The 22,060-nt window shown below is 47.1% G+C and overlaps 1 protein-coding gene across 1 annotated transcript in view; it reads right to left on the reverse strand.

Moving 5' to 3' along the window:
- Nucleotides 1-22,060, reverse strand: part of Trappc9 (trafficking protein particle complex subunit 9) — a 483,396-nt gene that overhangs the window by 321,028 nt on the left and 140,308 nt on the right. The window contains 1 exon segment of the mRNA XM_052161564.1: nt 12,900-13,024. Within this exon segment, the coding sequence (XP_052017524.1) occupies nt 12,900-13,024 (125 nt within the window).

Here is a 22,060-nt window from a genome sequence, read left to right on the forward strand (position 1 = left end):
GCAAATGTGGAAAGACTGACTCCAGAGAGGAGGGGACAGAGAGGGAGAAGGGCAGAGAAGGGCAGGAGGAAGAAGAGATGCAATAAGGGGTGGGCTTGGGGGCTACACAAGGGGTAAGGTCTGAATGGCTCATCCTAACTGACCTTGACATTAATGCAAAGGCGATGCTGCATTTGAAAGCAAACACATCTCCATTGTTTCTCTTCTATAGCGTATAAAATCTACAAGGGAAACAGTGCAGCCCACCCCCACCACCCTAAGCCATGAGTGGCCTGAGGCCCAGAAGCATAGTAACTTTCCAGAAGAAGCAGGAATACAGGATGGACCTTTGGTTAGAGCCCACGGGGCTTTCTGCTATTTACACCGAACACAGCCTTGCCACCGGGACGTCTCTGCCAGGCCGCTGAGGTGACCCAGATGAGACATGCTGATGTGAGTTTTAATTTCCTCTCTTTGCCAGATATGTATTGACATTTGGGCCATAGTCCAACCCTTAGGGACATTCATTTAATGAGTTTCGTGTTGCTTTTTGAAGTACCTATATTGTTCAAGAGCACAGAATGGGTTGGGGGAGGACCACAGGAACAGAGCAAGATCTGAGGAGGGGGAGCCCGCACGGACGGGCTAATGACAGAGCAGAGTGGGTGGTCTTCAAGACTCAGAGGGGTCTTTTCTGGAAGCTCAAAGGAACACTGTGTGACACCTGCTACTATGCCCAAGCCCAGCGCTTAGCAAGTCAGGACAACTCTTCCCTTGGAGGCCTCTGTAGAGGAGCAAGGAGGAAACTCAGTGGCTCGGTGGGCAGTCAGGCCTCCACTCAAGCCATTCTGTTCCAAGAACCCAGTCTGTATGTCACCTTTGGGCATTCATAGTAACAGCACCCAGAGTCTTAAGAGACTCTCTGGTTCATGCAGAGACGCGCAGGCCCAACTGGCATGGCCTGCTGCTCTTCCTATGTTATCCCAAGAACTACCCTGGGACCGAGACATCGCTCTCTTCAGCAGATATTTATTAAGCACATTCAGCATGCCAGACACTGCACTTCAAAAGGGAGGCTGTGACAGTGAGAAGGACAGAGGGGACAGATGATGCCAACACGGCAGACAAAATACTGCTGCAGCCAGAAGAGGCAAGGGGTTGAGAGGAGGCCTTCCTGGAGGGGATGCCAGGGCAGAACAAAGAGCAGGACTCAGAGCAGCAGAGGACAGGATGCATCTCAGACTTGAATACTCGTCTCATTAAAATGCAGAGCCTGGTTCAGGAGGCCCGCTATGGGACCCTCTAGTCTGCATCTCCGATTGGCCTGCAGAAATGCCAATGCTGGTAGCTGATAGTCTCAAAGCACTAGCTGGTCTGCGCGGCCTGAGGCTGAGCATCCCATTCCTCGTCCTTTTGCTGAGTCTAAGGCAGTGGTTCTCAACCTGTGGGTCGTGACCCCTTTGGAGGTCACAAGTCAGATATCTAGCATATCAGACATTTACATTATGATTCATAACAGTAGCAAAAATTACCGTTAGGAAGCAGCAACAAAATAACTGTGGTTGGTGTTCACCACAACATGAGAAACTGTTAAAGGGTCACAGCATCAGGAAGGCTGAGAACCGCTGCTCTAGATCATTATGGAGTTAACTCCTTGAGAGGCAGCTCTTATTTATACTTCCTTGCTAAGCATTACTAACATTTTTGTCTGTCCCTGCAAACACTTTTTATTTTGTTTTTTAAGAAGGGGGAGAAAAAGTTCTAGAATTTTTCAGGAATATCTCACATTAAAAAAAAAAACTTAGTTGATGTCTTATAAATTTTATTTTAAATTTTTGCAGAAAAGAGTGCTTCCTCCCTTGCGTTCTACCGTGCCCACAGTGCATACTGCCACACAATATCTTCGCCTCCCCAGAGCAGTTCTAATTTCAAATATTTTATCTCACTGTCATTTATATGTTTTGTCAGGTAGCAGGTCTTGATATTAAATTTAAAAGCACAGTCATACCTCTACTGAGTCACTCCGGTGCTGGAGACGTTCTTACACAGTGACTCCCACTCACTAAGTCGATATTACACCCTTGAGCTTATGAAATGGGGAGAATATGAAAAAGAATGATAGCATGGGTTGGAGGGACGGGACAGCACCTCACTCTATGCAGAGGTACAAACTTATGGGTACAAATACAACGGTGCCTACAGCAGAGCTTTGTGACAAGGGGAGGGGTGGGGGTTGTACACTTCACTCACAGATGAACAGGTCAGGTGTGGCAGGAAAGAGAAGGCACGGAAAGGAGAGGACATCCCATTCAGGCTCGTGTGATCGGCTACGGCATTAGATAAGCCTGAGTCCTCCACGCAGTGATGCCCCTGACCAGCGAGATTAACTATATTGGCTATCACAGTGTAGACGCCTTCCCAGCCTCAGTTCCCCGTCCTCAGCGATGAAGCTGACCACTTCTCCTTGCTGTGAGGTCGCTGTGAGATGAGAACAGCTCATCTTTTATTGTCAAAGCATTGAGCCTCTAAAGATTAACAGCCATGCCAAGAGGACCTGGAGGCAGCTCAGCACAAGGTCCCTCTGGCCAAACTGTGACAATCTGAGCAATGACAGTAGCTACTGTAAGTGGATCAAAACGCTGAGTCAACAACAAAAAAAAAAAATCCACGTGCCTCTGAAGATGCAAAGAGCTAGGGAGCAGGGCTGGGATTCAGAATTAGAAAAGGCTCTCAAGTCAGGAAACAGAGGTTGAGGATGTGCTTCTGGGTAATCAAAGGGCCCCAGCAGATGGCCTAAATGTTCTAATTTATAGAAGGATACCTTTGAGAAGCAGAAATAAGAAAGTATTTTCTAGAGAATTAACAAAGCATGTATGACTAGGGCAGAGCCACTTGCTATGGGTGAAGGAGCAACACAGGGATGTTCTCCTGTGAAAGGAGAACCCACTGGACTTAGGCATCCATCCAAGACATCCAACTCGGCCCTAGTGTTGGTGAAACAGCCAACTCCAATGTCAAAAAGTATTTTGTCTCAATAATCCTTACTGAGTGAGGGTAGAGAGGATAGGTATCAACTGAATCAGCCACAGGTGGGACATCTAAATCACCCTGCTCCAAGACTCAGCGGTCATCACAAACAGAGGATGGAAAGAGTGGAAACCGGGGTCTAGGAAGATGGGACCTTCTTCTGAACAGGACAAGAAAACAACTCTTGACCTCACAGCAGCTGTAGTTGCCTGCGCAAGACCTGCACAAGATCAAGCCAGTGAACATTTCACCATGGAGGTGAGAGGGGACAGTGTACTCCCAGTTCTAACTGAGGGCTTCTGGGAGGGGAAAAGTCTGTTTTCTTGAAGAGCATGAGCCCTTCTAGGTCAACCAAATTCCAGTGGATAGCCACATATCCAGGAATATGTGGGCAGTACAAGTTGAACTCAGTGGGTTATTTAAAAGGAGGGAACAAGAATGTCAGGTGTGGGTAGGGAGAGGAATGGATATGACAGGAATTAAGACAGAAGAGAAGGAGTGGATATGTCCAAGATGTTGTATAATAAAAATACTTTTAGAAAAAGAAAAAAAACTTAAAAGATAAAAGGAATAGCAATGTTGTAATAAAAAGCAAAATAGCAATCCCTTCTCCCTACATATGTATGCCTTTGTAGGATGTGCAACCATCTTCACATGATTCTTCAGAAGTCAGAAAAGCAATGCCATTCTTTAAAACTTGAGCATGTGCTTCATTCTTACAAAGAAAAATTCAATCAGATATATTTTTTGTGTGGAAGAAGTAAATCTAATCAAAATCACAAAACATGTAGGTACTGATTAACATGAGAACCCCCCAGGCGTGCATAGGGCCCAGCATCATAACAATGACAGACACTCAGGTATAGCCCTCCCATGAACAAACCATTCAAAATGACAGGGATTCTGCTGTCATATGCCAACAGAGTTAAATCATGAAAAACTATTAGGGCTTTCCATTAAAAATAAGAGTAAACAATTTCAATATAAAAGAATTATTAGCATTACCAGGAGTTAAAAGGTCATTAGTTACATCAACAACAGAAAGAAGAAAAAAAAAAAAAACCCCACATGGACAAATTACCAGACAACTCAAGAGACTTGAAAAGCAGTTCATAGCTGGGCGGTGGTGGCGCACACCTGTAATCCCAGCACTCTGGGAGGCAGAAGCAGGTGGATCTCTGAGTTCGAGGCCAGCCTGGTCTACAGAGTGAGTTCCAGGACAGCCAGGGCTATAACAGAGAAACCCTGTCTCAAAAAAACCAAAAAATCAAAAAAAGATAGAAAAGAGAGAGAGGGGGGGGGAGGAAGGAAGGAAGGAAGGAAGGAAGGAAGGAAGGAAGGAAGGAAGGGAGGGAGGGAGGGAGGGAGGGAGGGAGGGAGGGAGGGAGGGAGGGAGGGAGGAAGGAAGGAAGAAGAGAAAAAAGAAAAGCAGTTCACACTGTACAATGCATAAGCTAGGGTTCTAAAAGTACCAGAAATATGTTTACTTCTAGATTTAAGACTAGAAACTCAAAATTATGTTATCAAATATCAGAGACAGCACCATTCCTAAAAGAACACTATGCAAAGCTCACTAACTCGGGGTGAATGTTGTTTAAGGATTGTGATACAGAGGAAATTGGGGATCATGAACTTGAACACAAATTCTCAGGGGACTGCCCCTTCGCTGGTACTGGACAAGTGGAGAGTTTAGATCAGGCAAGCCCTACGTGAACTCGTTAAAAACTAAAGAGAAAAATACACATAGAGGAATGCACTTAAGGTGAGGGGAGTCTTTGTGCCGGAGTCAGACTGAGCTCTGTGTGACTAGCATTCAGGCAGGCTGGAAAGGCAGGGCTGTGCAGCCCAAGCAGAATATACAGGCCGCCACTTGTTTTCCCTCTATATGTAACCGTGAAGCCCAAACCTTGACGCCATCCTTGTCCCTTCATATTCTTAGCACTGATCTTCATCCCTGATAAAGGTTACAGCTCCAGGGATGCTGCTGGAGCACAGCCTGGTCGCTCCCTGAGCTTTCTATCTTGTGTAGACTCTGGTCAACCGACTGCTGTGACCCTAGAATCCTCCATTTCTCTTATCAGATTCCCTCCTAAAGTCGATGTGTGTTCCAAGGCAGAATGATACATCATGAGCCGATGGGGACTTATCCCCAGAATGCAAGGTTTGTTTAATATTCTAAAAAGAGTTAATTTACCTTATTAAAAAGCTAGATTAAAAACCCTACATGCCTATCTGGAAGCATCTAAGAAAATCTAGTACTGATTCCTGGATTTTCTTGTTAAGCTCATCAAATCAGGAATATAAGGTTCACAAAGGTAAAATGATGACCTTCTACATTACCGAGCTCCTCCCAAAGTCATCCAGGGCATCTCACAGCATCCAGCTGGTTTATGCATTAGACACTTGCATAGTTACTTTCTTGCTTCTTTTCTCCAAACTTCCAACATGAACATTTGCTAATTCTGCTTCCTGTCTTTCTTGGCAAACAAGGAAGAAAACCAAGCAAGGTTTGGTTGACAGCATTAACGAACTCAGGATAGGGAAGGGCTAACCAAGTGGTGTAGTCCTGAGCTTACATGTGTCCACACCACATTACACAGTCCAGAGGCCCCACTTGTCATCTCATCTCATCTTCCTTACTCCATCTGTTACTGCAACATTTCCACAGAACTGCTCCAAACACGTCCGAGAGACCCCTGTCCCTTGTGTGGGCTCAGGCCCTGTCGTTCACCAGCCTTCCTTCCCACCATTCTCTGCTTTGTTCTGCCCACCTCCTCACTAGCCACTCGCCACCATCATTGAGTGGTGACAGTCACTTACTAGCCACACGCTCGGCCAGACTCTCTCCTAGCATGTGAGTGATGAGACAATACCATCCGCTGCCTTTGAGGGACTTCGGGGGTTAGCGTGTGACAGAGGAAGGAATGGCCAACAGCTTCACCAAGTTCCAGGAGAGCACGTGTGGTAAAAACAGGAGAAAAGCATACACACAGCTATGGGGCTATGCGACTCATTCCAAAGAAACCCAGTCCTTCTGTATTTGGGATCTGTGGAACCCACCACGGCAGGAACTCTACTGGGGGTCTGAAGGGTCATCTCATTCCATGCATGACTTACTCAAAGAAACCTGTTCACTGTGACAAAGCTGGCCAACAGCAAGGGTCATTGCAGATTTGTCTGACATCAAATGAACACTGGGTTTTTCCTCTCTTGTTTTGTCCTTTTTGATAAAATGCAGATACTTGGGAAGCAGGGTAAGAATTATTTTGTTTTGACTTCGTCTCTAAACTGCTTTGGAGTTTTAGGGACTAATCATGTCACCTAAATGTCCTTACCCAAGCAAACACATTGCTTACTGTCAGTCACTCCAAATGGCAGACTTAACTCAATTTTCTTCTTTGGCAAGAATGCAATAAAAGTACACGTTTTCTTCTCCTGTCTGGCTCTTCCCTGCTGTCTGCAGATCAATCATGCTGAATGTGATGGCAGAAGCCAGCTCACGATAATAGTCCCACAAGACCTGCTTGGCTCTGAGAAGACACCCAGTGTCCCTGGAGAACCTGCAGATGAACAGTGCAGCCCTTTGTCGCACAGGGTCATGCATTCAAACATTGTATGGTTTCTGTTGCTGTCCAGCCATTAATCCTAACTGTGGGCGCATGCAGGGCTGGAGCAGGCAAGATTCCATATGTCTATGCAAAGGTTTTAAGACCAGCCCCCAGATCAGCCTTTAATGCCTAGACTTGGTTTTAATTATGTGCTTATGTCAGAGTATTATGACAAATGATTAGGAAAATGCCATTTTGGGATTGCAGGTAGTATATATAAGTGAGTCACGGAAGTATACCTCAAAATGAGCTCCTGTTTTTACCACATGCCTGTCTCTGATGTGTGTCAGGAAGTTTTCAAACCCTGTTGAGAATGTGGAAGGTAAGCCAAAGGATGTGGTGCATACCCTGATCCTAGTGCTTTGGAGGCAAAGGCAGATGGATCTCTGTGAGTTCTTTGAGTCCAGCCTGGTCTACAGAGCAAGTTCTAAGACAGTCAGGGCTAAACAGAAAACCCTTGTCTTAAAACAAAACAAAACAAAACAAGCTGCTAAAGGCTAGTCCTACTACTAATAAAAACTAAAGGGGGAGCAAGGTGTCCTTTCTTAGGCAATAATCCCAGAAGTAAGGTCTCCAGCTCGGAATGTCCCAGCCCTCCAGGTGAGGTGAGGGGGGCCCTCCAGGTGATTGTGGGGCAAGCTAACACTATTTCAATGAGCACCCCCCCAAGGGTGGGGTGTGGCTCTAGAAGCCATTTCAGTACCTTTCTGTCTCACTGGTTCCACACTCACTAAGAGTCTATATACTGCATGTGTCTGCCCCTTGCAAAGGAAGAAATGCAGACATCAGTAAGTCTCACCCCTATCTTTAATTAACTTGCAATCACCTGGGAAGAAAAATAACTGACAATAAGAATACTTCAACTGTTGGCAGCTTCTGTTAGCATCCAAGTAATGACGTGACTCCAGCGGCCCATCAGTGACCCAGAGTGGGACTGGCTGTGTACACCTGTCCTTCTCTCATCAGGGCTGCAATGAACTCTACAGACCTTCTCTTCAAACCAGAGATGGTGGTCACCTCCGTCTCTGCCTCGGTCTACTCTCAGCAGACATCAGAACCAGCATTTGCTAGTTCAGGGTTTGTCTCTGGCCAGAATGTGACTCTCATGTGACTGCATGGCTCTTCTCCCACCCAGCATTTAGAACTGAGCGTGTACTAGTTAAGTGCTTACTAGATAGCAAACACATGAATTGGATACAAACTGCAAGAGGGCTGGGGAGGAGGCTCAATAGGTAAAGCACTGGCCTTGCAAGCGTGAGGACCCAAGTTTAGATCCCATGCAAAAAGCGTGTCCTGGTGATATACACAGGTAACCCTACCAATACAGAGATGGGACGAGAAGACACAAGGATCCCTGGAAGCTCATGGGCCAACTACCATGGCCTATGTGGTGACATTCCAGGCCAAAGAAAGACCCTGTTTCAAACAAAGGGCAGACATGGCTTGGCAGATGAATGTCCTCATTGCTATTCTAGAAGACCTGAGTTCAGTTCCCAGCACCCACACCAGGCAGTTCACAAGTACCTGTAAGTCCATCTCTAGGAGACCCAGTACCTCTGGCCTCCAAGAAAACCTACATTTGTGTACATATACCTATAAACAGACATATACACATATGCATAATTCAAAGTAAAACAAAACTACAAAATAGAAGGCACCATAAGACCAACACCCATGCTGTGTACACATACATGTGCGTGCAAATACAAACATACACACACCTGCAGAAGGCTTGACACAACAGCCATGATCACAAAAGGTCTTGGCTTCACACTACCTAGACCTGGAGGAATGTTCCTTTGGCCTCATTTAGTGCTTGTTTCAGCATTCCAGACTGCAGCCTCTTTCCCGGCTCTCCATTCTAAATTCCTTATTAAGTTTTAAATTTTTTGAGCAGATTAAAGGATTCTTGTGAAGCTTTTATGCTTAAACTTTGCAGGGAAAATGCCCTGTCTCTGTAACTATCACTGGGACAGATTAGAAATAATTTGGAGCTGAATTGGATTTGCCATTTTGTGAGCTTTTCTTATCTACCAGGACTAATAGCAGACACTTCCCTCCCTATGAGGGCTGGGAGGAAGCCTTATTATCTGCTTTTCACAGAGTGGAAACTGAGGTCAGATAGGCCAAAAGGCTTAGACATGACTATTTCATCAATATAGCTTGAATCAATAGAAGGTATTCTGTATCCTGTAATAGATTCAGAGGCACAGAAATTGCACAGGCAGTGACACTGTGGTGTGGTAGAAATGGCTTATGCACAAGCCTTGGAATCAGAAGCACCTGGGCTGGATTTAGCTTCTTTTTAGAGGCTGTCTGACACTGGACATTTCCTTCACCTCGTGGAGATGTTTCCTAATTTCCCGTGAATGATGTGCCATTGTAGGTCTGGTGAATGGAAAGGACCCTGGTAGGTGTCAGAGCCTCTGTGCTCCACTGCTCTCTGGACTCAGAAGGCTCAAGTGATCGCCCTCCCTGAGCGGCCAGCATTCTGGAAGGCTTGGACCCTGAGCTTGGAATCCATCTTGTCTCTGCTATGTAATTACTAGACTGACTCTGGTCAGTCACCCACGGCACCTGAGCCACCGTGTCTTTGTCCGAAAGGCAGATATGGCCTGGGGGCAGGTGTCTATGACAGCTTCACTGCTGTTTTAATGGTGGTCTCCTCCCGGCCATCTCAATGTCCATATCTCCATGCTGTCTGGTAAGTCCCAACTACCACTGCAGCCTGGTCCAGTAGCCTTTGCTGAAAGAACCTTTCTCTTCTGATGCCCCCACTCCACGGTCCTACCTTCCCCACACCCATTCTCTGCCAATTTCCTTTCCTTCTACTTGGCAGGAAGAGGCCTACATTAAGACCCAACACTTGCTGCAGAAGCTCCAGAGTTCAGTCCCCAGAACCCACAGTAGAAAAAGAAGAGGCAGCTCTACAAATTCTCCTCCCGCTACATGCATACCATGGTACACGCGCACTCCAACTCAAACACACACACTAGGAAATAACTTTATAAACATTTAAAGCTCTTTTATATGTTTTCCTCAGGCTTCTCCAGATGCAGCACAGCAGGAACACACATAAGAAAGAAAAAAAGAGGGGTGGAGCAAGGGGGAGGGGAAGGGAAAGGAGAGCATGCTGTTTGCTTAACTTGAATTTCTTTGCACATTCTTCCAGTACACCCATTTTTAACTATAATTATTAAAGTGAAAAAGCATGTACAAGCTCTAGGAAAGATCTAGCTGCTTATGTTACAGCCAGTATTTCTGTGTGGTGTCACTGGAATGTCCCAGGGCCCAGGTTAAGCCTTTCCCTGTGAAGAGCTCCCACTGTCTGACCATGTGACCATGAGAGCGCAGCTGGTCAGACAGTGGGAGCTATTCGCTAGTTCATGGTGGCAGAGAGTATCCTAGAAACAGACGCCAGACTTTATTAAATGGTGCATGTGGCAACAGATGAAGTTGTTTACTTAATTCTCCTTTCCTAGTTTACCAATGTGGAGGGTTAAAACTGTGGGTTTTCTGGTGTTAAACCAACCTTGCCTTCCACAGAGGAGCCCTGCTCAACCCATGCTGTGTAGCCCATGAGGTGGCATAGGCTAAATCCTGCTTTAGACTTGTTAAAGCTGGGGTGTGGGGGGGGGGGACAGTCTACAAGGTGATGTGCTGCTTTATGTGGGTTTTCTTCAAAATCTGTTTATCTTATTTCTTCTTGTTTTTCTTTTCATTATCATTATTATATCATCACCATAATTTTATTATTATATCATCATTACTGTGTGTGTGTTTGTGTGTGTGTGTGTGTGTGTGTGTGACACATGCCACAGGATATATGTAAAGGTCACAGGACAATCTTTAAGAGTCACTGCTCTCCCTCCACCTCCACGTGGGTGCCAGGCATTGAACCCTGGTCCTTGGGCATGCATGGCAAGCAAGCATCTTTAGCCCTGAGCCGTCCCACCGGCCGGAATCCTCCTCCCACAGTTTTCTAAAGGGGTTTACACAGAGTTCCTATTATTTCTCCCTTAAGGAGTGTCTCTGTGAAAAGGTTTTAACAAGAACTCTCTTTTCTTGATGGATACAAAGTAACCTGCATAAAGTGCTTTGTAATGCACCTCCCTTATCCTCCCCATCTCAGCAAAGCCTGCCTGAGTAGAAGCTCCCTATCTTGGTCCTGATGCTGGTAATTTACATAATTACTTTTTAATCAATCTGGCTGGAAGTCGATAAAGTTCACCGACTTTCTCAAAAAACAAGCTTCTGGTTACTTTGTCTATTTCAGGGATTTTGTTTGTTTCTTAGTTAATTGATTTCTGCTGTTTTTTATAATTTACTTTTTTGCTTACTTTGAGTTTAATTTCCAACTTTTTCCCTAAGTTCCTGAAGTTGATATCCAGTCTTTAGCGACTCTGTAAGGTGCTGTGGGTGTAAGAATGGCTACCATGCCCACAAGCTGCAGTCTTAAGAGACAGGGTCCTTACAAAGAGGCCAATGCTCTCCAAACCCAATGTGCAAAGAGCAGGAGGCTGAGCCCCTGGCAAGCCTCAGCTTTTAAAACTTCAGATTTCTTCCAGCAAGCCACAGGCAGATGTGAAGTGGAAAGGAGGCCTGTTTAAGTACCGGGAGGAAGAGCGTAGAAAGGGCGCTGGCTCTCCAATGGCTACACCATTGTCCCATTTCTCTGTCTGATGCAGCTGTGCTTCCAACAGGCAAACCTATAGGCAGCTGTAGCAGCACCCAGCACAGCCCAACCTGGGTCCACAGTGTTCGGCCAGGACCATGAGCTGGTGCCTCTCAGGGGGCTCTCAGCAGAGCCCTCGTCATATGCTGACCATACAGGACCACTGCAGGTCACATGTGACTCAAAAGGTAGTTACAGGCCCCCAGTGATAGCTGGAAAAGGAGGGCTAGGCAATAAAAGCCAGAACCAATCTGAGCCTCACTAGACACTAGGTAACCCTGGCAAGGGCAAAGCCCAGGGCCCTACTTCCTCCAGAGTAGCTCCAGGGCTAGCAGCTGCCACCCAGACTCATCTTCCCTGATCTCTATTTTCTTTAGGTGTGAAAATGAAGCCCAGGAGTCTTCTTCTTCTTTCTGACGGGACTCTGAGAGGTGGACCGGCCTGGCTTACATAGTTTCCGTGCTAGGGATACATGTCCAGGGCCTCAAGGGTGTGGCTAAGCGCTCAGCCACTGAACTGCAGCTTCAGCCCTACAGACACTGTCACTGATGTCCCCCCACCAAACACAGCATCTGTCTTCAGTCATCGAGTCCTCCCACCACATGCAGATAAATGATCCTGAGCATGGACACGGTTCCTGCCAGACTCGGTTCCTGTCAGCCACCTATATCCTCCAGGGAAACCTAGGGAAACATAATGCTCCTGCTTCAAGAAAGTGCTTGGCAGTCCTATAACCCATGACAATACCAGCGTTCACACGATTCCGATTAAATTACATCATTTCTGCTCAGATGCCCCATAGGCAGGCCTCAAACCACCGGCACAGCCCATTCCTCAGAGGAGCCCACTACCCCACAGAGCACAGACCCCCCCCCCTTCCACACTGCACCAGGGTTCCTCAGGACAACCCTCAGGACACCCACCTTGGGCCTTGGGCTGAGCTCTCTGGGGGCCCCGCCAGCCAATGCTCACTCACATTTTGGAATGCGGATAGCAAACAGCAGGCCCACAGGATGGCCATAACAGTGACTCTATGACTGCACCTCAGTCACTGCTCGGAGCCTGCAGCACCCCACTGTGCACTTCAGGTGGGGCTGGGGGGCTCTGCAGGGTCTGGGCTGGGGCCCGGAGCTTCTAGTCACACACCCTCCTTCCTGTTGGCCCTCGTGTCCTGAGCATCCCAGTTTTGTACAGAGAGCTCCAGGAAGTGGAGCAGGCTTACACACCAGCACCTGCAAGAGTTGCCAAATGATTAAGAAAAATGCTATAAGGTGAATATCCAAACTGAGAACCGGGCAACGAATACATTTCTCAAGGGAAAGGGATAAGGAGAAAACCTGCTCCTCTGATTACTGTCCTCAATGGCAGGCCTGCCTTCCCAGTCTCTATGTCACAGCAAAATCAGTTCGTGCATCCCCAAGGACACAGCACAGGAGTAGCCTCGGGACTGCTGTCCAGAAATTCATAAGACGCGAAAACATGAGAAACCATTTTCAACCACACACCTCTAGTCTCCTTCAGAAAAGAACGACTCCAAATGCTGAGTTTTTACGTGCTCTAGCAGAAACCAGGAGCATCCTGGCAGCCTGCACCTCCATGGATGGACTAACCTTGACGTGGCTAAGGTCCCCCGTCTTGCTTCCCTCAGAAGGGTTTGTGGGTCTGCTCTCCACTCGGGGCCGGACGACCTGGCGGAAAGGACTGGACATGGGGAAGCCGCTCACGCTGATTCCATCTAGGAAGGAAGAAGACACAAGTCCCAAGTGAAACAGAATTGTTTTGTGAGGCAGGGTTTGATTTGCTTGCCCAAGAAGTAACAGGAAGGAACATGGTAATCTCTACTCCCTGGTCTAATTACAAGGTGAGGCAGGCAGGGGTCTTCCCTGGGCACTGACAATAGCACCCTTCAACAGATAGCTTCCTTCTAGGGACTAGTGTGGGCAAAGTGGGCTTTCCTGGAGAACAAGGACCCAGAAGTTCCACTGGGGCTCTCAAGGAATGATACACTCAGTAAAGGCCCGAGCAGAGGCAAAGCAGCTCTCCTGGGCAGTGGAGATCAGCTGACAACGAGACCAGCCACTGCAAAGGGACCAGAAGATTCTACCATTCTGCTTGCCATGACCCGTCTTGGCCCTAGCTTTTCACTCTGTGACAACCATCACTGATCCTCCAACATCCCCAAGTCTAAGTCCCTTCCACAGCGCCTCCCCTGGGTACACTAACAAAAAACAATCCTTCCCTCTGACTCCCAGCACCTTCTAAGGCCTGAGATCTGTGCCTACTATGTGCTACCCAGGGCAAAGGCTGAGCATGAGGGACCAAATCAAGGAATACCAGGGAGAGGGAAAGAGGGAAAATCTATATCTGCAATACCTGGAGCTGGAAAACTTTGGAACATGTGTACTTTGCATACTCTCTTACATACGTACGCACATACATACATATGTACATAGATACACACACACACACATACACACACACCCTTTGCCTAGGAAACTCAAACGATCATTTTAAAGCTTGTGACCTCTTCACGGGCTGAACGGCTGTGCTTTCTAAACCAGTGGAAGGTTGAAAAGAAAGGTAGCATCACACGTAGGCAGGGGTGTTTGCAGCTCCGGTTGGGGCAGAAGCTTGGGCAACAGCAAAGCTGGAAATGGCACAGGGCAACTGCAGAAGCAAAAGAGGCAAGCTGGGAAAAGATGCCACAGGAGATACTGGGAAGGAGCTCTCTCCAGCCTGGGTGCTGGGAAAGAACAGAAAATGATATTGGAGATTCCCACCTGTGTTTATGCCAACACAGGCAATCACAAACAGAATATGCAGGATGGCTTTGTCTGACAATTAATAGGAAGACAAGGGTGAAAAGTCGCAAACAGATGGAGGCAGCCTACCAGGACCAAGGAGCTCAAAGACACTATGAGGATGGAGGCCATGGAAGAATGGTTTGAATCACAAATAAAAGTGAGCTTGTAGCGTGAACTTCACAGCTACCATTTATAGCGTTCAATCTTTCCATTAGGAGAAAGGTTGTGGGGCAATTTCAGGATGTAATTCTGCATGCTGAAATAATACTTCTCTTGAATTCAACTACAATATCACAGTCATCATGACAACTAGGAAATGACAGCTGAAAGCAAGCGCCAGAAGTGAAGAGAAAGCAGCCACTCTGGTCTCGCCAGCAGAGCCAGCCTACAGAGGTGCTGGCCTGAAAATTGGGGAACTGGGAGGGAAAGGACAGCTCTCACCATGAGTGAACATCATCCAGTCATGGAAACCGTGGGTAATACAGAGCGACCTTGGACAGACTCTCGTGCACTTCTCCCAACCCTGACTTTACAACTTCAGGATCTCCAAACTTTGGACTCCAGAATTCACCCTCAGTGTCCTCCAAGGTTTTCAGCCCTTCTGTCTCAAAGTGATCTACGCTTCCAGAGTCTCCAGCTCATAGGCAACCTGTTGCAGGTCTTTCTGCCCTCCACAACTACGTGAACCAGTTCCTATTGTTCCCAGCAGTAACCCCTTCTCTCTGATGAGCCCTGGCAGATCTGAACATGAATCATGCTGTCCTTGGGCTGGCAACTGGCACAAGTGCATGGGGGCATCTAATTCATTCCACACTCCCTAAAAAGTGGGCATTGCCATACTGATTCTACACATGAGAAAGCCAAGGTTCCAATGAGGTGACTTCTTCAATATTATACAGCCCATCAACACATAGCTAAAACCAGAACTCAGAACCACCAGCCATACTACGACAAAAACAACATCCTGAGCTCACCAGCCCAGGATGCTCTATAGATCCCAGGAGGTCCAAACTATATATCAAGCTGCCACCAAACCTATGGTTAGGACTTACAAATGGCTTAGCAACCAACCCTAGTGACAGGGTATGCATTTTTTTTAATGTGCTTCCAGAAAGAAAAAGACATGAACGAACAAGGATACACACACAGACACACACACACACACACACACACACACACACACACAGTAAAAGATACCTAAAATAGACTTGAAAAGAATGTAACTAAAATAAAATACATTTGCAAAGGTAAAAGAAAGCAACGGTATCTCCTGGGAGTCTGTCAGCATAGGCTGTTCCAGGTAGAATATTTTTCAAAGATGCTTTCTCATGTATTCATAAAATCCGCGGAAGCCAAAAGAGCCCATCTGGTAATCATAAGATATACTCAAGAAATCCAAAGCAGTAGAAGCAGTTGGCTAAGAAGACGAGCCAACACTCGTCCTTAATTTCCATGGAGAAAGCAGCATGCACGTTCATTCAGAAACTCTGCAATGTGTTTAGGAAAGCAAAAATAACGTCTACGGTGACAGGAGACTTGGAGTGGCACGGTCCCCAGCCTCCATGGGCAGCCTTACCCAGACACTGCTTTCCTTCTGCTGGGTGCACACAGTGATCACACCAGACCTAAGGCCTTCTGCCTTTCTCAATGTCTGGAGGCTTTCCGTTGTCCACCTGAACACACAGAGTACTTCAGGGTTCGCAGAAAAGTTGTAGCTTTGGGTATAGGAGATACTGATATAGGTGGGTAAGTGACCTTTCAATAGGAGGGGATGGATTAGCTCCAGGCTTCCAATGTAATAAATAAATAAATGAATAAATAAATAAATAAATAAATAAATAAATGATAAATCAATAATAAATAAATAATTCAAGCTGCTATTAAATCACTTCTTGTGGAATAAGATGTCAATCACAAAAAGCGATGATTTTTCTTGATGCTAGAACGAAACGATAGAAGGAAGGTAATTTACAGTTGCCCTGGAGTGAGACATGCACAATTCTCTGCGGAGGTCACTAGTGCAGAACTGTAGGAGATGGCGCTACTGGTAAGCTTGCCCTTCCTTCTCCTCCCTGTACTGTTACTGAATGGCCTCTGCTTGTAGCCTGGGGTTCAGCAGAGACACGGGTGGCTTGCTGAGCTCTGATGAGAACCAGCTCTGCTTCCCATGGGTGAGTACACGTCTCGCTCCACTTCTGATGAGCAGACTGGGAGCAGGCTGCTGGGGGCCATGGCATCAGCACAGGTCTTCATCCCGAGTCCAGGGCCGTGTACGAACCACACCAGACAGCTGGGGCTAGGATTGCCACTGTGGCCTGGGATAACTTTCACTAGTGGGCCACTGCTCTGCTGTCTTCTCTCCCATGACCTGTCCGCTCCCCTAACGCTGTCCCCTGAAATTGGAAGAGTTCTTCAGCATTTCTGCTCTGGTCTGCTGTTCTCTTTTGAGAATAAATATGGATTTTTTGGAGTTCTCGGTCTTTTTTTTTTTTTTTTTTTTTAAAGAATGGTGTGACTCATCCTGAAGCACCCGGAAGCTGGAGGCAGCTTGCTTGAAGTCTTAACACAAGGTTATCTCTTTCTGTCTTTGTAATTCCTAGATGCCTCAGTTTTACCACAAACATGTATTTTGGTTTTGGTTGTTTGTTTGTTTGTTTTTTTTAAAGAAAACCCGAGGTTTTGTTTAAGCTTGGCTTTTCCTTGGGTTAGAAGACATTAGGACGGAGAGAATATTCATCAGTGCGCAGCACACTGGCCTGGAATGCAATTCAGTTACTTCCTGCCTGTTCTCACAGCATCTTCATTTGTGACCAGGAGAGCACACTGGTCCTGCCGTCTACATGCCCCTGTGCCAGCCAGCACAAGCCCCTGAGAATCTGTCTGAATGCATGTCACCCTACTGCGCATATCTTGAGAACAAGCCAAGGATCCTTGTCTCTGAATTCCCAGGTCCTGCCTACCTGCTGCCTACCTGGGTCCCTTACTCGGCACATGCCCCCTCAGCCTGCCAGAGCTAGTCCTTGGTCTCCCTTAGAGAGTCCTGCTGTCCCCTTTTGTCATCAGGAACAGGTGTTTCCCCCAGGGCTCCATGAGAACTTTTCTACCTTGCCCCAAGCTTCCTTTGTGAAGATGTTCTCATCTGCCATCTGCCTTCAGGGACCAGACACATCCTCTACCCAGTTCCTGGTCCTGTGTGCTTTTGGGCCTTTGGGGAGACAAGGGCGCGTGCTGGTTCCTGAGTTGCCCATTCCCTAGCTGGGTTCCCATGGCAACCTCATGCTGCTTTCATACGCGCTGTCCCTTTCTCTGCCTTGTTTTTTTATCCAACCAGGGCAAGCTGCTGCCCTCTCCCCAGCTAGCTTTAACCTTCGTTGGTACCTTCTCTTCTCTGCCCACTCGGCCCCTCACAGAAGGCCTCCAGGGATGAGAAGCGCCATGCCTGCAGCCCTAGCCTCCTACAATCTGACCAGCCCATCTAGGCCTTGAGGGGTTCACTGGTGACTTTAAATGAATGTTTATTCTCTTCTGCCTACTCTTTTCTTTTTTCATATTTGAGCTGAAACTGGGGGGGGGGGGGGGCGGTTATATCTTGGATTTTAATCCTGACCTATGATTGCTTTGGCATTGTGTTGGCCATTGTGTGTTGCTTTTGTTTTGTATTCAGTGGGCTGTCTGCTTTTGCTCCAAAGGAACAAAGCTAATGTGCTGGACAGCCTGCCCGTCGTTATATTTAGCTCTGCCACCTACCTGCTTTCTGACTCACAGACAGTCATTTCACAGCACCACGGCGTAGCCACGGGAAAGGTCAGCCTGTCCCTGCTTCCCTGGGGGCTCCTAGGAGAGCATCTCTGCGGATCTGCGGATGTAGACAGCTTCGTGCCACCCACCACACTTGCCCCAGAGGTCTGTTCAATAACCTATGAAGTATGTACACTGTTAGGTCCCTTGTTCGGCCAGCACATGGGAAGGTTGACTTTGCGCTTCAGATTAATTTCCGGTTGGAAAATAACTTCCTAAGCCCCTGGGATGGGGATTGGGGTGTTTGTCATTCATCAGCAACAGGTGACTGCACTGCAGGTGACAAGAGCCTGCCTGTGGACCATCGATCCATCTCCTGTTCATCGTCACTTTTCCAGCCAGGCTGTGGTGACTCACCAAGAGGCAACTGCGGGGTGGGGGTGGCTGTTCAGTGGAAGGGATGATAGGTGCTTCTGTCCAAACAGGAAGAGATGGAGTCTGGTGGAGTGCGGCCCCATACTGCTAACTCAGGGGCCAGACTGCCCAAGCATTTCCAGTGCTGTTCTCACGTCCCTGTGCCTGCCTTCTCGACTCTCATACAAGCTCTAACCCTCATCTTTCCCGTTTCTGCCATTGTTGGCCTCCGAGCTGTGGCTACCCCTCTCTGCTGTCTTCCACATCAGCATCATGGCCACACTGCTGGTGCACAGTGGCTTTGCCTCTCTTTGCTACGGCTTGAGTCAGGACTTCTTGCTGCCACAGTCGATATACAGAGTAGGCCTGCATGGCCCTACCCTGAGGCCATGTGACCCTCCCACTCTCCCCCTCATTTCTCACATTCCAGAAGTACATGGCCCCTTCCATCTACCAAGTGAGCCACAACCTCACGGTCATGGCCTGTAGTGCACACAGGGCTGCTCTGCCCTTCTCTGTGCTGTAGTTGCCCGGAATCTTTGAAAAGCCGGCTCTCCTCCCAGTGTCATTCAATTGGCATCAGGGTTAGTGAACACTCAAGGAGTGACTACAAGGCTCAGCACGGTTTGTGAACCGTCGGTATAGACAGCCTTCCCTCTGGTATAGACAGCCTTCCGCTGCCTGCTTGAAAAGCTCCTACTCATCCTCTGACCAAGTAGTTCCAAGAGCTTTGGGCACACCCAGTGGCGGTTTGTTCCATGCCTGAGGCAGTGTGAGCTTCGAGACCAGGGGATGGCTTTGGAGCCAGCTTGATGTTTCCCACCCATGCTCTTTGACAGCGATTTCAGAATCACTCTTCGATCCAAACTTTCAAAACAATAGATGAAATTTAGAAACATGGGGATTTCTTATGCCATTTAGTCTTCCTATCAATGAGTATGGTATATCTCTTTAAGACATTTGTCCTATTTAATAGTTTCCCAGCAACATATTATGATTACCTCTGGGAGGCTCTTAGGGTATTTGACAGATTCATTCTAAAAAGCCTCATTTTTGTGGGTAAATGGTGCTTGAAGCCTTAAAAAACTGAAAGTCTGCTAAACTGCATACAGTAATGAGCACTGTGGTGGCTTGAATACACTTGGCCCATGGGAAGTGGCACCATTAGGAGGTGTGGCCTTGTTAGAGGAAGTGTGTCACCGTGGAGGTAGGACTTTAAGGTCTTAAATGCTCAAACTTGGCCCAGTGGGAAACATATCCGGTCTCCTGACTGCCTTCTTCAGGTCAATATGTAGAACTCTTGGTTCCTCCTGTTGTGGATAGGCCTGGGCTTGTATTTTGATGCTACTTCTACTCCTCAGAGGGGCTGCAGATGAGGAGTTGCCTTGTGAACCTTCTCTCTACCTTAATTTTTCAAACAAAGGCTTGAGCCAATGATTGGGCAGGAGAAAGGGGGAGGAGCTGAGGGTTTGGGGGAGAAAAGGATTGAGAAGAAGCATCGATGGAGAGGCTGCAGAGAGAAAAGCTCGTGGCCTAGAGAAACCACAAATTATATGAGATAATATAGATGGGAAAGAAAAGTATAGTGGGAGATCTGCCCAGTCTAGGCTTACAGCTTGTATTGTTACTAATTGAGTTGAGATTTCTTTTACCGGATAATTGGGATGGAAACAAAGTAGCAACATCCTCCAGCACCAAGTCTGCCTGCATGCTGCCATGCTTCCCACCATGGTGATAATGGACTGAACCTCCAAAATCGTAAGCCAGTCCCAATTAAATGTTTTCCTTTGTAAGAGTTGCCTTGGTCCTGGTGTCTCTTCACAGCAATGGAAACCCTCATTAAGATAAACACTAAAAGGCTTCAAGGTTTTTGTTCATAGTAGGGCACCCTATACCCAGATCACGGCACAATAATTCTTAGCATTGTCTGCTTCCTTCCAGTCCTGTTGCTGCTGGCAGCTCGCTACCAAGATACCGGAGTATAGCTGCCACCACAAAACATCAGTCTCACTTGTTACAGGACACTAAATACATCTCTATCCTCTGCTGTCTTTTGAGTCTTTTCTTTGATTTAAAAATCACATGAAAACATTATTTTAGACTTCTGGAAGCAGAAGCCTCAAATCAGTGTCCATGGCCCTCCTTTGTCTCCACACGGCATTTGAGGGTGATGCCAATACTCGTGTGTTCTCTTGCTGTGTGGTATGCTGCTGTGTCAAGTCGGGAGTTGAGCCATTCTGCGTCTCATGGATATTTTGAATTGTTTTCAACGGCACTGCAGCAGATGCTCTGCCTGCGTTTACACAAGAACAGCAGACCTCCAGCCAAGCTCTCTCCTCTCCTCCCTGCCCCTCCTCTCTTTAATGCTTTTAGTTTTGAAAACTGAACCCAAGGGTTTGGGAATACTAAACACACAGTCAACTGTCACCTGCCACAGGCTTACAATGTATGCTTAAGTTCTTTGCTCTTTTAATGTTACCTTTTCATGATCTAATGTTTTTTAAGTCAGGGTTTCTCTGTGTAGCCCTGGCTGCCCTGGAAATAGCTCTGTCTTGGCTATGTCCACACTGGCCTTGAACTCACAGAGATCTGCCTCCTCTGCCTCCTGAATCTGTGCCACTATGCCCAGCCTAGAAATTCTTAATTTTGTTACCATTTTGTTTTCCTTTTGTTTGTTTGTTTGTTTGGTTGGTTGGTTGGTTGGTTGGTTGACTGGTTGTTTGGTTAGGGGTGTTTTGTTATGTTCAGTTTGGTTTGGTTAGTGTTACTATGTCTATGTTATTTGTCTATAGAATCTTTGCCTACATGGAGGCCATGGAAATGCTGTCCTCTGGAAACTGGTGCTCTACTTTTTCCACTTAGGTCATGGCTCCTTTGAGGTAGCCTCCCTTAGCCCCTCTCCCTCACAACTACAGTCCCCTTTCTTCTTCTCTCTCACAGGCATGGCCCCTCATCCCCCTCTCCCATATAGCTACAGTCTCCTCCTCCCCAACTCCCTCACAGATATGGACTGTCTGCTTTATGTAACCTCTCTAAGAGCTGTGCTTTCTTCCTGACAGCCTGGTGTCCAGTGCTGTGGAGCTCTGCTCTGCTCTACTGGCCTGTCTGTGTGGTGCAGAAAGGCAGCTGCTAACTACATATGGCGATGGGCACCTCAACAGTACATGGAGCACCAAAGCATCCAAAGGACTGATTATTGATTTCACTTGATTTTAATTACTTTAAATTTAAGTAAATTTCTCCAGTGGTGACTACGTTACACGGCACAGGTCTAGAGGGAGAAACAAGGCAATTTCATATAAATTAAAAAGTATCACTTTGCTAAGCACGAGTCATAAAATATGTATGTTGTTGAGTACGTGGAACGGGGCTGAGTGAATTTAATGGGCACGGGAAGGATTTTCTCCAGAAGTGATGCCGGGCTAGGGTTCTCAGCATGAAGAGGTCAGCAGATAGAGCCTGGAGAATGAGGTTGAGAAGGAGTGTGCGCACAACCTCTGAGCAAAGAGGAACTCACATTTCAGGAGTGCAAACATTTTCTGAAAGGGGTGTGTACATGCACACATGCATGCATACAAGCTTGTGTATGTGTGTGTACATATGTGTGGGGTGGGAGAAGAGGAAGGAAGAAGCTGAGTGAAAGAGAAGGGGGGAAGGAAAGAGACAGAGTCAATTTTTAAGAGGCCTGGTCTATCAGTATAGAAGTTAATTTGTGGAGGAAAGATTCCGTATGGCAGTCGGGGGAGCCTTTGCTTTTCATAATTTTTTAAATCAATGTTCTGCCTTGGAGCTTTGAGCCTTGAGCCCTGCTGGCT

This window comes from Apodemus sylvaticus, chromosome 17, assembly GCF_947179515.1.
Source record: "Apodemus sylvaticus chromosome 17, mApoSyl1.1, whole genome shotgun sequence".
NCBI lineage: Eukaryota > Metazoa > Chordata > Mammalia > Rodentia > Muridae > Apodemus > Apodemus sylvaticus.